General features: G+C 32.8%; 1 protein-coding gene across 1 annotated transcript in view; it reads left to right on the top strand.

Moving 5' to 3' along the window:
• Positions 1-6,276: 6,276 nt before the first annotated feature.
• The window catches only part of LOC128174401 (receptor-type tyrosine-protein phosphatase kappa-like), a 39,008-nt gene continuing 32,504 nt past the window's right edge, over positions 6,277-12,780 (top strand). Inside the window, exons 1-5 of the mRNA XM_052839964.1 lie at positions 6,277-6,371; positions 6,915-7,154; positions 9,305-9,556; positions 11,712-11,849; positions 12,332-12,469. Coding sequence (XP_052695924.1) covers positions 6,320-6,371; positions 6,915-7,154; positions 9,305-9,556; positions 11,712-11,849; positions 12,332-12,469 — 820 coding nt within the window. The 5' untranslated portion in view covers positions 6,277-6,319. The remainder of the gene's footprint in view (positions 6,372-6,914; positions 7,155-9,304; positions 9,557-11,711; positions 11,850-12,331; positions 12,470-12,780) is intronic.

The raw sequence follows: 12,780 nt of genomic DNA, 5'->3' as shown, positions 1-12,780 counted from the left end.
TGTTTTGAAGCTATAATAAGAAAGTGACCAACATGACTATTATACCTCTTTGTATATTATGTATTTTCTTACAAAAAGCTAGCATAAATTTAAAATGGTATGGTCACGATTTTTGTCAAATTTTATTTTTCTGTTTGTATTTTTTACAATGCTTTTAGAAAGGCATTTCTAATAATCAAATGAAATTTGAGTGAAGTCGATGAGTTTTAAGCAAGATACAGGGCTCACATTTCTTCATGTGAACAAGGCTCGTGCCCTGGTTTTGTTTACATAGGTTCAATATACCAGTAAAAAATCTTTTTCGAGCTGATTTGTCTATCTTTTTACTTATTTTAAGCAAAGATAAACAGTTACTAACGATTAACACATTCATTTGAGGTTTAAAAGTGGAATTTCCACTTCAACATTCAAAATGTAAACAAAAGCTTTGTTTACATAGCGAAGAATTGTAAGCAGTGTAACTTGCTTATAACTCAACAAATTCCAATAAAATCTTGGTTGCCTATTAAAATGTCTTACTGAAGCATTGTAAACATAAAAATCGAAAAAAACAATTTTTGACCAAAATCGTGACCATGCCCCTTAAAAGGCACACTCGTTGATCAATTTAAATTTGAAAGAAATATTCTACAAAACTTCAAACTGCGATATGTTTTCATGACTTATACAATATTTATCTAACTTTGCACATATATGTAATTGTACAAAAATGGTCATGTATGTTCATTAGGTATGGTTTCTTATAATGATATATAGAAAAACACAATTGTATTGGGTTCTCGCGATTAAAGTGGTTAAATATCAAAACCTGTTTACTTCTTTTGTTGTTTCATGTATATCTGATTCAGCAAAATTTCCATCATAAGCAATGTCAGTTTTGAATTAATTTACTTGGTCATGGTTTAGACAATTTACAAGACAAAGAGTATACACAGGCAACTTCGCCACATATGATCCACAAATGTGAATTATATGTGGATCATTTGCTTTGTTTCATATGAAATCCTAAAAAAAGGGCATATAATGTGAATCATATGATCATAAAGGAGGAGTGGTAGCTGTCATAGGTAGAATAAATCTGTGAATAGTTGTGGAAAAGCAATAATGTAAGAATTTTCAATTTGAGCACATCGCATGTGTCGTGTACTCACAGAATCATAAATTCAGAATATCTGTCGCATACTGTAAAACGAGAAAATTTGGCGCATACGTATTTTAGCGCAAACGCAAGTGCCAGTACATTAGCGCAATTTTATTTTAGCGCATGCATCTTTTCTTTAAAAAAGAATACAAAAATGTTGTTGTTTGATTAATGATCACGCTCTAAATTTAGTTCAAATTTGGGCATGGGGAGAAGCCCAATTTTCAAGGTGCTAATGAGAAATATTAAAAAGCAATTAAAACTAAATTTAGTAATCCATGTTTAGGCACTTATACCCGATAACCCATACCGTTTACTTGTGTAATTGTTTAAACAAACAGAACCGACAGCATCTGATATTTAAATGAACACTTCTATATAGCCTTAAAGATGGACTGACGTTATTGTTTTGCAACTTGAAGAAACTTAATACATATGGAAAATCGTTGGCGCACTATTAATTTTAGCGCTTAGAGACAGTTGCGCAAAAGGCGCTAAAATTTGTACTGCGCCATATTTTCTCGTTTTACAGTATAGACCCCCTCATTAAGTGTGTCCAGGTTCACTGAGGAGATGTCTCAACATCTAGCAAAATTAGTTGTAACATCCGAAGAATTTCTCATCACAGGCGATTTCAACATCCACGTTGAACATCTAAACAATGTGGACATGCGGAAGTTCCTACACTCTCTTGATGAGTTTGGTTTAAAACAACATGTTGTTGATACGACCCACGACAAAGGTCATGTACTTGATTTGCTATTTACAAGAAAGTATAACATAATCCTGTTGTCCAAGCCGGTAGTGAAGGATCCTTTATTATACGATCTAAGAAGGAATTTGCCTGGAGATCAAAAGGGCATCTTATCCCAAAACCAGAGAAGCCTAAGAAACAACTGAGTTTCGGATAACTTCGCAAAATTATTACAGGGGATTTAAGTTCCGACCTAAAGAAGCTGCTATGTTTCTTGAAATCAAATGAAAACCCACATGAAGACCACATGGAAAACTATAATTCTATCATGCGCAATGTTGTCGGCACACACGCGCCTCTATTTAGAAAAGAAATTACGATAAGACCAAGCACAAATTGGTACTTCCTTGACATACGACATGCAAAGCGTGAGACTCACAAAGCTAAAAGTGCGTTATTCAATGTACAAGAGAATTATCGAAAGGCACGAACCTGCTTCTTGAAAACAACCATGACTCATTTTTGTCCAAAATAATTTACTGCGGTAAACATCAAAGGGAACTTTTCAAAATTGTAATTTCATTTCTCGGGGAATCCAGTGTTCTAATTCTTCCTAAATGCACATCTGCTTTAAATTAAGTAAATGACTCTGGATCATATTTCAGTAATTAGAATAATTGACATACAAAACATGCTGGTCAGTGAAAGCAGAGAGGATAAAACAGATGTCATGACATTTGATAAAACTTGTGATGGTATATCATTGACAAATTTTGATCCCACATCTTGCGAGGAAGTCTGTGTCACTGTGTAGTTCAATTGAGCAGTTGTGAAACATCTGCCGAAAAAACTAGTTTGGATAAAGAAATTTAAAAAGAAATTATCGACCTGTCTCAAACTGTTCATATCAAAAGTTTTAAAACAAAACCACCTTAACAATTATCTTCAATCTACATACAGAAAATGCAATTCTACCGAGATAGTCATTGTTCGTGTTCATCATGACATTGCTGTTGCGCTTGAAAATAATAGTTGCAAACTTCTTATGTTTGATCTATCGGCAGCTTTTGATGTACTTGACCATGGCTTTCTGCATAAACGACTGTAGTACACTTTTAGTGTCACGAATAATGTCCTTACTATCTTGGAACATTTTTTGTCAATTTATTTCTTTTGAAAAGCAGTGCAACGCGGTCTTAGTGACGTTTTTCTCACAGATTTGGAAAATAAAACCCATTCTGCACTTTCACTTTCTAACGGAAGCGGCATGCAAAAAACTTGACTATGGAAGTTTGCTTTTATAGAACATACATTGTTTATAGCATATACTTATACAAATTGCAAACAAAAATACTCAGCCCATCGTACTTGATTTACTTAAACAATAAAATGTTTTCTTTTGGTGATTCATTCGGGATATGAAGGTAGCGACATTGCAGGAAAAATACATAACCCGCGTTAGCGTGTCATGTATTTTTTTCCTGCAATGATCGCTACCTTAATAACCTGCATGCATTATCAAAGAAAGGATTTTATTGTTTATATTAACATCTTTCTTTAACTAACTAATAAACTGATTATGAAAAGTTAGTAAAATCCACTAAATTACTGTTAATGTACAAAAGTACGTTAGGTAAAAGAAACTGCCAAATCGTCTCCTGTGAGACTTGAGTCTGCCATCGTCATGATTATTTCGTGCAGTTCGGGATCTTACTAAGGTCGCTGTAGGTTTGGACCAATCGATAAACAGGGCGTGTCGATATCTGTCCTGTCACTTTCGGCCGCTGTAGATTTCGACCAATCGATAAATAGGGCGTGTAGATTTCAGTCTGGCTGTTTCTATAGAGCTATGAATTAACTATAAGTTTCCGTAAGAAATAGAGGAAATTATGCTTGGTAGATGTAAATATATTGGCTTCCTGTTATGTGAAGAGTGCACTACAAATATTTGTAAACAAGGCGCTCCGTAGCCTTGCCACGACCTATCTAGCTGAACTAGTTTGCGAATCCAAACCTGCAAAGGTCACTTTGTCTGGAGTTAACAAAGCAATTTATAGTGCCGCGAGTCCGAGCAAAAAGCTACAGCGATCGTCGATTCGACAGGGTCGCACCACTGCTTTGGAATCTACTTCAAGAAGGGCTACAAACAGCTAACAGTTTTAAAAAACATTATAAAGAAATCATTTTTAGGAAGGCATTGGGGATATTTCCGTCAAAATTCTAAGTTGCTGCAGATTTGATTTCATGCATTTATTAACTTGAATTGATAAATATGCTCATTAATAAGCAGAAATTGCGTTTGATCAGATGAATAAAAAAACATAATAAGAACAGAATTTCATATATTTAAAACAGTTTTAGTTTCATACAAAAAAAGTGTGATTTAAAAAGCAAAATGGCAAATTCAGCTAAGTAAAACATGCCTTCAGTTGTAAATTCAATTCGACGCAGTTTTGTATGAAAACAAATATGTTGAATACCCCCGTAAATGATAATATTTGACATCTGAAAACCAGGTAAAAGTTGATTTAATTGTAAAATATATATATGACTCATTATGTTGCAGGAAATATAAAAGGATAAAGTAAAATGTTGAAAAGTAAAGTACTCAAGTGTGTTTATGTGCATCTTACTTTTTCACCAATGAAAATCCGCTTCCTGGTCTAGTAAGCGACCAAATATTTCTTCCTGTATAAATGTCAATTCTCAAAAGGAGAGCAGCTGGTGAGTAGAATTTTACCCGGTAGGCAATTTTTATTTTATTATTATCATAATTGTATTCCTTTCTGAATATCGCCCGAGATTTCATTTTATTACATGTATTAACATTATTCCTTTTAAAACATCGCATTTTCTGTATCCAATAATACAGTGTGCATATAATATTTCCATTTGAAAATAGGAATGCGTGTTATTTATTTTCTAGACTCATTGTATACCAGTCGTGTTTACAGCTGATAGTACATGCCCTTTATAGATTATTGGGTCACTACGTACCTTCACTATCCAGATAACCGTGGTTTTTTAAATAACATAAACTTAAAATCAATATTGATTGCCTTATAGAATCAAAAACAGAAATGGGTTAAACGTCCGTTTACAGCTGACTTTTTTTTTAGCTTATATGGCATGTATAGCATTGATAGCCAGCATATCGTAAACAAGTAAATGAATGATAAAATATTTCAACGTGAGAGAGAGAGAGAGAGAGAGACAGACAGACTATACGAACCACTGATCAATGCCCTCTTTCCACGCTGTTTTATCGTACGTGTAGGTCTGTGAAAATTTTAATATCCATGGTTACTTATTCTTAACTAAATTTGATATAAACGTAAACGTTATATGTTATCATTATCACACACATTCATTCCAAATACAGACAAGTGGGCCCTTCTTATTCACGTTTCCCACTTGGTTGCAAAATACGTAAAACGACATTATGTCACACAGGATGAATTTCTGCCATTCAGTCAATTGAAAGGTGACTGAACGGTAACCGAAAGGTAACTGAATGGCATAGCTGAGCCATATAGTCACCTTTCCAGACCATTCAGTTATCATTCAGTTGACTGAATCCTGTGTCAGGAAACTTATCCATTCATTTTATGTCACTAAATATTTCTATCAAGTAGCAGATATAACAAGGGTTGTTATGATACCACAACTTAAATGTACTGTAAGTCATCTGGATGTTTTTATCATAGATTAAACTGACACAAAGTAGTCAAACAAACATGATGTTTAAAAAAAAAAAATATCGTACTCCCATACAGTCTAAAACAGTATATCCATGTAAAGTATGAGTTTATTTAATTCTTTTGACTAATTTAAATTTAATAACCCCCCCATGCATTGCCTATTCACTTTCTGTATAGAAAGACGGAGAACACGTGCATATATCAGAAATACATACACAATACGTATTTGATGGCCCTAGCATTTTACTTTCATTCCTTTGCATGATAAAAACAAAAAATCTATTTTATACAAGTGTGCGGTAAGCCCTGATTCACTCGGATGCGGTAATTTTGTACACACTTCTAAATATCTATATACAATAAATAATCTAAATAATCTATATACCATAAAATAAAAAGGGAATAAAATGTATACAATCGCTCATAAAAAAATCAGTCTCTAAGGCGGGGGAAACGTTCCAATTTCAAGTGGGAAACGAAAAGTTGGTAAATAAAAAAAAGTAGTTTTGAGTTTAAAAATGAGCTGTTTCGAATGCAAATTTTAATAACCTATCAAACTTACGGGGAAAAAATGTTATAAGTTGCCAAAATAAGCCTTCAAAAAATGAAAACAGTGTTATTAAAGAAACCATGTAACCATATATTTTAAAACGTTAACTACAATAATATTGCAGAGTTTGAAAAGGATTGTTTATTTAAACCATGCATGACTATGTAATATTCTTTCTTCATTTATATTTCTGATCTGCAATCATCGTGCAAGGGAACCGATAAAAAAATATCATGTTAGAAACATTATTTCTATTCACCCTACCATGGAGCGCATTTGCCTACGGTATGTTTTGTTTCATGTGAACTTCAACGGAATTCCAATGCAAGAGGGTATTAACACAAGAAAAAAATAATTGCTGCTTAAAAAATGTTATGCCAAATCTAAGCCATAATATCTGAACTTGTTTACTGAATACATGTAAGTGTTACACAACTATTGGGTCATCTATATTTTTGTCCCTTAAGCAGGTTTAAAGGAAGATTAGGGAGACAAACTATTTTAAATTTGAAATCTCTTTTTTGTTTTTTTTAATCATATAATGAGAAAGTTCAATGATTTTTTTAAACAATTATGGTGAATTTTATATAGCAATATAAATGTCGCGAAACTTATTTCATAAACAAAGAAAGACAGGGTCAGTACACAGGTTTCTAACCTTTATAAATTGTCACTATATTCTAACATCAAGAGTCGAATTGTTAATAAGGCAAAGCATGAATACCTATAGTTTACATGTACATTGTCGAAGACAATTAAATGTGATACGCGTTATTGCATTGCTAGTTTTCTTTAAAGACATTTAATATATTTCTGCACGGATTTTAGAAAACATTGCTTTACACAAAAATGCTTGGCAGCTACATCCCTACGAACATCCGACCTTTGGAGACTACGTAAACGCTTCCAAGGCGGTTGATGGACTGAAAACAAACCTGTCTTACTTCGGAGGGCAATGCACTATATCTTCAAGTGATCGATCTGAGGCTTTTTTGCGTGTTGACCTCGGGTTAATCCTTGGCATTAATCACATTACTCTATATTATAGAACAGACAGCGTACAGTGGGGTAAGTATAACAAAAGTCTCTATTTTGAAAAATAGAAAGTGGGTTTTGTTTCTATTTTCTGGCCCTTAAGACATATCTGAAGCCATAGTCACAACTGGTCATATGTGCTTTTATGGGTGGTCTATGGATGGCCTTTAATGTAAATCTAGCGAAGCACGCAAGTGCATCTTACGAATAGAAAACGAATAGGAAAGGACCTAGGTTTTTTGTAAGTACGTACTGTGCTTGTTCTACATGCACAACAACTACGGTTTCCTTGTGATATCTGAAAAGGCACGGTGCAATTGTGTTTAAATAAGGAGCCCAGACATAACCGTACGAGTTGACTAGCACAAATTGCGTAAAAGAAGCTTTTATGTGTTCCTTACGTTACACGTACTTTGACTGCAAGCCAGCCGCTTTTACTCACCAATAATTTATAAATTGACCGCACAGCAAACGCATATCATACTTATGTAACAGCTACACCAATTAATCGTGGTGCGCGCTAATTGTCCATAAATAAGATATATATATATATATATATATATATATATATATATATATAAAAATATATATGTTTGCGCAAAAATTCCCCATAAGGTGTAAAGATTCGATACCTTTACTATTTATTATCATCAATTCAAAACGTGTAGTAGTCATTTCTCGAAAAAAAATGAATAAGCAAACAAATACGGTTCTTTTTAGAAAAAGAAGTTGGACGGTCAAGATAAAAAAAAAACAATTCAAAAAGGAACTAAATACTGAATAGATCGTAAAAAATGAATAAAATAATCCACAATCACTTCGACTTGCAAGCGTGCCAAGATGAAATCGTTAAGAATGTTCAGAGTAAGGAGGAAAAAAGATGATATTTAGGCATAGTGCGCATTTTGGACAAAATAATAATAATAAAAACAACTACACAAAACTCCAAAAATCCTCCTAGAGTACGTTTGATAAAGATCTCAGATTCAGTATGAAATATAATTTTATGATTGTAATTTGTAAACAGAGTAATTTCTCTATATTGAAATTATAAGTCATTAAACAAACCGCGGTCTGAATAATTCAGTTGGAACGAAACCTTAAGTGTATCTGCGTGAACTGAATTAAACAATATGTGTCAGAGAAGTTTGGAAAATATATAAAACTGGTCAGTTTCCAGGTCATACCGCCCATCGATTATCCATGTGTATCGTCTGCAGCCATGGGCCGGATCACGTGATCAAATTCCATAAAGCCCAAAGGACTTTACTGAACATTTGAACACGTTCCAACCCGTATTTATACATTCAAATTACATTCAGATACATACATAACTGGAAAAAAACATTTCATTAATCCGTATGAAATGCATTGCTCTTATGACATTTTTTTTCTACAAATCCTGCGTATTTTAAATGTTAGGGGAATAAGACATATATAAGACATCCTAATCAATTGCAACCATTGTTGTCCGCTAGTATTTTTCAAATGACCGTGTACAATTTTTCTTCAGTTGGTCAAAATAGTCTGCGTTAACAAATACAAAAAAATTCAAGATAAACTTTTAGTTGAGGGATCCAAATATTACGATTTGACATATATTCAAATTGAAAAAAAATGATCACATTAGATTGATCACTTAAAGAAATTAATGTATGCATGCGCGTGGTTTCTCGCAATTTTTTACCCTCAAGATGAATGCCCTTTGCCAAAAAGGAACCATCTTAAACTCATGCACATCTGCTGATAACTGAATCAATGATGAAAGGTAATACATTCTAAACGATACGTCATTCACATCGAGGATTGAGCATCGACATTTTAAATCAAATAAAAAGATGAATGATTCTAAACCACACTCTGACAGCATTCTCCCTAAAAATATGAAAAAAGAATCCCATCTCGCCCATCCCCCCAAACGAATTTCCTTATATATCTTTCTCAAAATGTTTACGTTGTTGAGGAAAAGGACAAATAGCTCGAGCATTGTGTAATTAAGTGTTCATTTTTTTTTTTTTTTTGGGGGGGGGGAGGGGGTTACCCGAATTGTTTTATGTAATAGCAGCAACGACATAATAAAGGCAGCCGGAAATAAATTTTGATGATATGTATTTTTGTAGATTTTTTAACACTTCATTGGAATAGCAAGATATGTTTTGATTTGAATTTTCAAAATCTTCTAGGCCCCCATCATGGGTATGTCGGCAGATTACTAGGGTTCTCTGTTTACATATCAAACACGACGGAAAAAGAAGACGGGGTTCTCTGTTTCAAGGACAACTATTTTACCAAGTACACCATTCCGGCTGTGATAACATTGAACTGTACTCACCACGGTAGATACGTCATCTACTACAACAACAGGACATCAAGACATCTACCACAGGACTACTCGCCTTATGCTTACAACGAACTGTGTGAATTTGAGGTTTATGGTGAAGGTTTTTCTTCAATCAGCGAAAGAATTGGTTGTGTTGCCATGAATCAATATACAAAAAAACAAATATAGATTTTTAAAAAATAAAAATAAGTGTAAACAACAAGACATCCAAAGGCATTCTTCCTGGCTATTCACCTAATGCTTTTATTCAACGTTGTGAGTTTAAAGTATAATTTAAGCTAAATAAATAAATAAGTTAATACTAATGGTTAAAAAAAATTCCAGAAGGTCAAACTGAATCGTTTTCTATGCTGATCTACTCTGCTCTTTGACCTTAGGAGGTGTATGTGAAAACTGAGAACAGTGCCCCTTTTTAAATAAAAAAAAAATAATTGATACCCTGCCCAAACTCCTGAAGTTTAGATTTGACAAATGTTGAATAAATGAAATGAGTCAACTCTTTTCTTTAGTGGGAAAATTTAGTTTTGATACTCATATGCTTGTGAAGCACGACCTCTGGTGAGAGAATCGGATAGAACCAGAACGGGGTAAACAAGAACGCGGATTGACTTATTAACGAAAAGTGGTGGATGAGTGCATCATTCATCGCGGGCAGATACCTTGGATCGGATCTCGATTAATACAAACAGTTAATAAATAAAATCGAACATTCATTGCGATTTAGTATTAATTGAACTAACTTTCAAGAGTGGGGTGCCAGAAACGGGTTGACTAATTGACATCATTGCGGAAAGTATAGGGCGAGTTAACCAGAGGGTAGATACTTTGAATCTGACAACTTTGGCTTAAAATAGTTGTATGCATGCAAATAAACAATAATGCATAACTAAGCATGTTTAAATTTCCTTTTTATACCACGGCTCTTTGCTAGTAGACATTGGACATTAATTTTTTAACATTTATGAACAAATTATTGTATTCTACGTCTATATGGATAAATGATGTATGCATAAAACGGTGAAGCTTAATGGGTATCCCCGCTCTTTCAGGTTGTTTTCATCTGAAATTCTCATTTTGGACAGTAATATAAATTATATTGAAACTTGACCTTAACAAGCAAATTTAGAGAGAGCTACATTAATACCCATTCACTGGTTTGAAATTAATACAATAAAAAGCAGTTCGTTTTTTTATGTCAATTTTTAAAATTATATAAGGTAAAGTCGGACAAAGTATATACAAAAATGAACAAAGAAATATGGTTCAACATATGAAGCATTATATAACACTAATGTATAAAGTGTTAATTCCCACGCTTGCGCGAGTTATCATCTAGTAGAATATAAAAAATAGAAAAGCGTCACAATGGTTCTTCCTTAAACAATGTAACATACACGTATCCAATAAAATGATTAATGGTATTGTTAATTTAACTGATAATGATTTGACTCTGTGGAAATGTTCTTAAAGTTTAATTAAAGCTTGATCCCAACTGCTCCTTGAAAAGGTACAGTAGTAAAGAAAAGGTGTTAACATAGTGGCATTTTATAGGAAAATGATCTGTCACTTGATATATCATCTTTGTCTGCAGTCAATAATCCCAGACAGTTTGTTTATTTTCTTACAAAAGACTTTTAATATCATAGATGGAAACACTTTAATTCTATTTCGACAATTTATTTTTAAAAGATGTGTGTGCACAAATTGATTATTTGAAAGTTTAGCGGCAAACTTGTTTTAAAAACATCGAGCAAAGTAACCCTATAACATATACATGTACATGTAGCTTCTAATTTGATATTGTCTTTTTATCTAATTAACATTTTTCCTTGGTTTTGGGGGATTTTACTATTTTTGTTTTCTAATGCTGACCTTTACAATTTCAAAGAAAAGTCAAATATATTGGATCTTTTAAACTTTTATTTGTGTTTTTAACTGGTGTTTGAATATTGCAGTTATTCAAATTCATTATTTTTCAAATACTTTCTCTTTTACTTTCAAATTGATAATTTTCAAAAAATAAATAATTCTATTTTGCTTTTCAAAGACTTCTTTCTTTTTTACTTATACAGTATGTGTCATCAATAATACACAGCCTAAACATTTTATGTACATGTACTAGAATATATCTCTGATTCCAAATAATATATTTCATTAAAAAAAAAAAAAATATTTTTAAGAGATAATCAATGATTTCAATCTGTCACAGAGATAAAATGGCCATTCTAGTTATACATTTGGTGTTATAGGTTGTCCAGTTCCTGATCACTATGGCAAGAACTGCAACCAGACGTGTCCATCTCTCTGTAAAGACAACAGATGCCACATAGAGTCTGGATATTGCCTAGATTGTGAAAACGGTTTTCGGGGACCTTATTGTAAAGAACGTAGGTTTTTTGTTTTGTCTTTGTTTTTTCTTTCTATGTTCTTTCTTTAACATCTGTTTCGTATACATGATCATATATACACTTAATAAAAATGTTTAAAATGAACAAAAAGAAGTAAATTACATAGAAAAATGCTTAATCTTTGAAAAACGAACAATTTTACTGTAAACGATGAAAAAAAAATTATATTTGAATTAGCGTATTAAAATAATTCAAAATCTCATACAGAAATATAAAGTAAATTTAATCGGATTTTCCTACCTTCACTTTTAAGGTAAAGTTAAATCATTTTAATTGGGTTGAAAACCCCACCTATCGTGCATGATGCTCAAAGAGCTATGGACATTGTGTTCCAAAAAGCAACAATGTAACCATATTAACAGAACTTGTCACGTGAGGTGCAAGGCAGGGTATTTAAATTTAGATATAAACGTGACAAAAGCTGCTAAGGAAACGTTATACAGTGAACTTTTATATTTCAGAATGTGAGAACAACACGTATGGTGCTGGATGTTTGGAGAAGTGTGGTCAATGTCTAGGTGGAGAAAAATGTAACTTTGTCAACGGCATTTGCAGTAATGGATGTGAAGCCGGTTACTACAATTTTAGCTGTAAAGCAGGTATTATAGCTAAAAAATTGTACAAGTATGATAAATCGAGAAAAACTGCTTATTTCAGTAATGCTTGATTACCTTTTTAAAGGAATTGTCAATTAAAACTTGCACATTGAGTTGCTGATTGACATATTTATGCTTTCTTTTTTGAAAATTTTATTTTTCAAATGCATACACAATCCGAGTAAACAAGAATTCTCGGGAAATATTTTACTTCTGTTGAGATAGTAAAAGCAATTTGAATATAGATTCTTGTCATCATTATGAAAAAGCAATTATGCGAAGGGAAAAAGATGCAGGAAAAAAAATAGGTATAT

Source organism: Crassostrea angulata, chromosome 2 (genome assembly GCF_025612915.1).
Source record: "Crassostrea angulata isolate pt1a10 chromosome 2, ASM2561291v2, whole genome shotgun sequence".
Lineage (NCBI taxonomy): Eukaryota > Metazoa > Mollusca > Bivalvia > Ostreida > Ostreidae > Magallana > Magallana angulata.
Note: the sequence above shows the minus strand (reverse complement) of the source record. Positions and strands in the feature narration are given on the sequence as shown.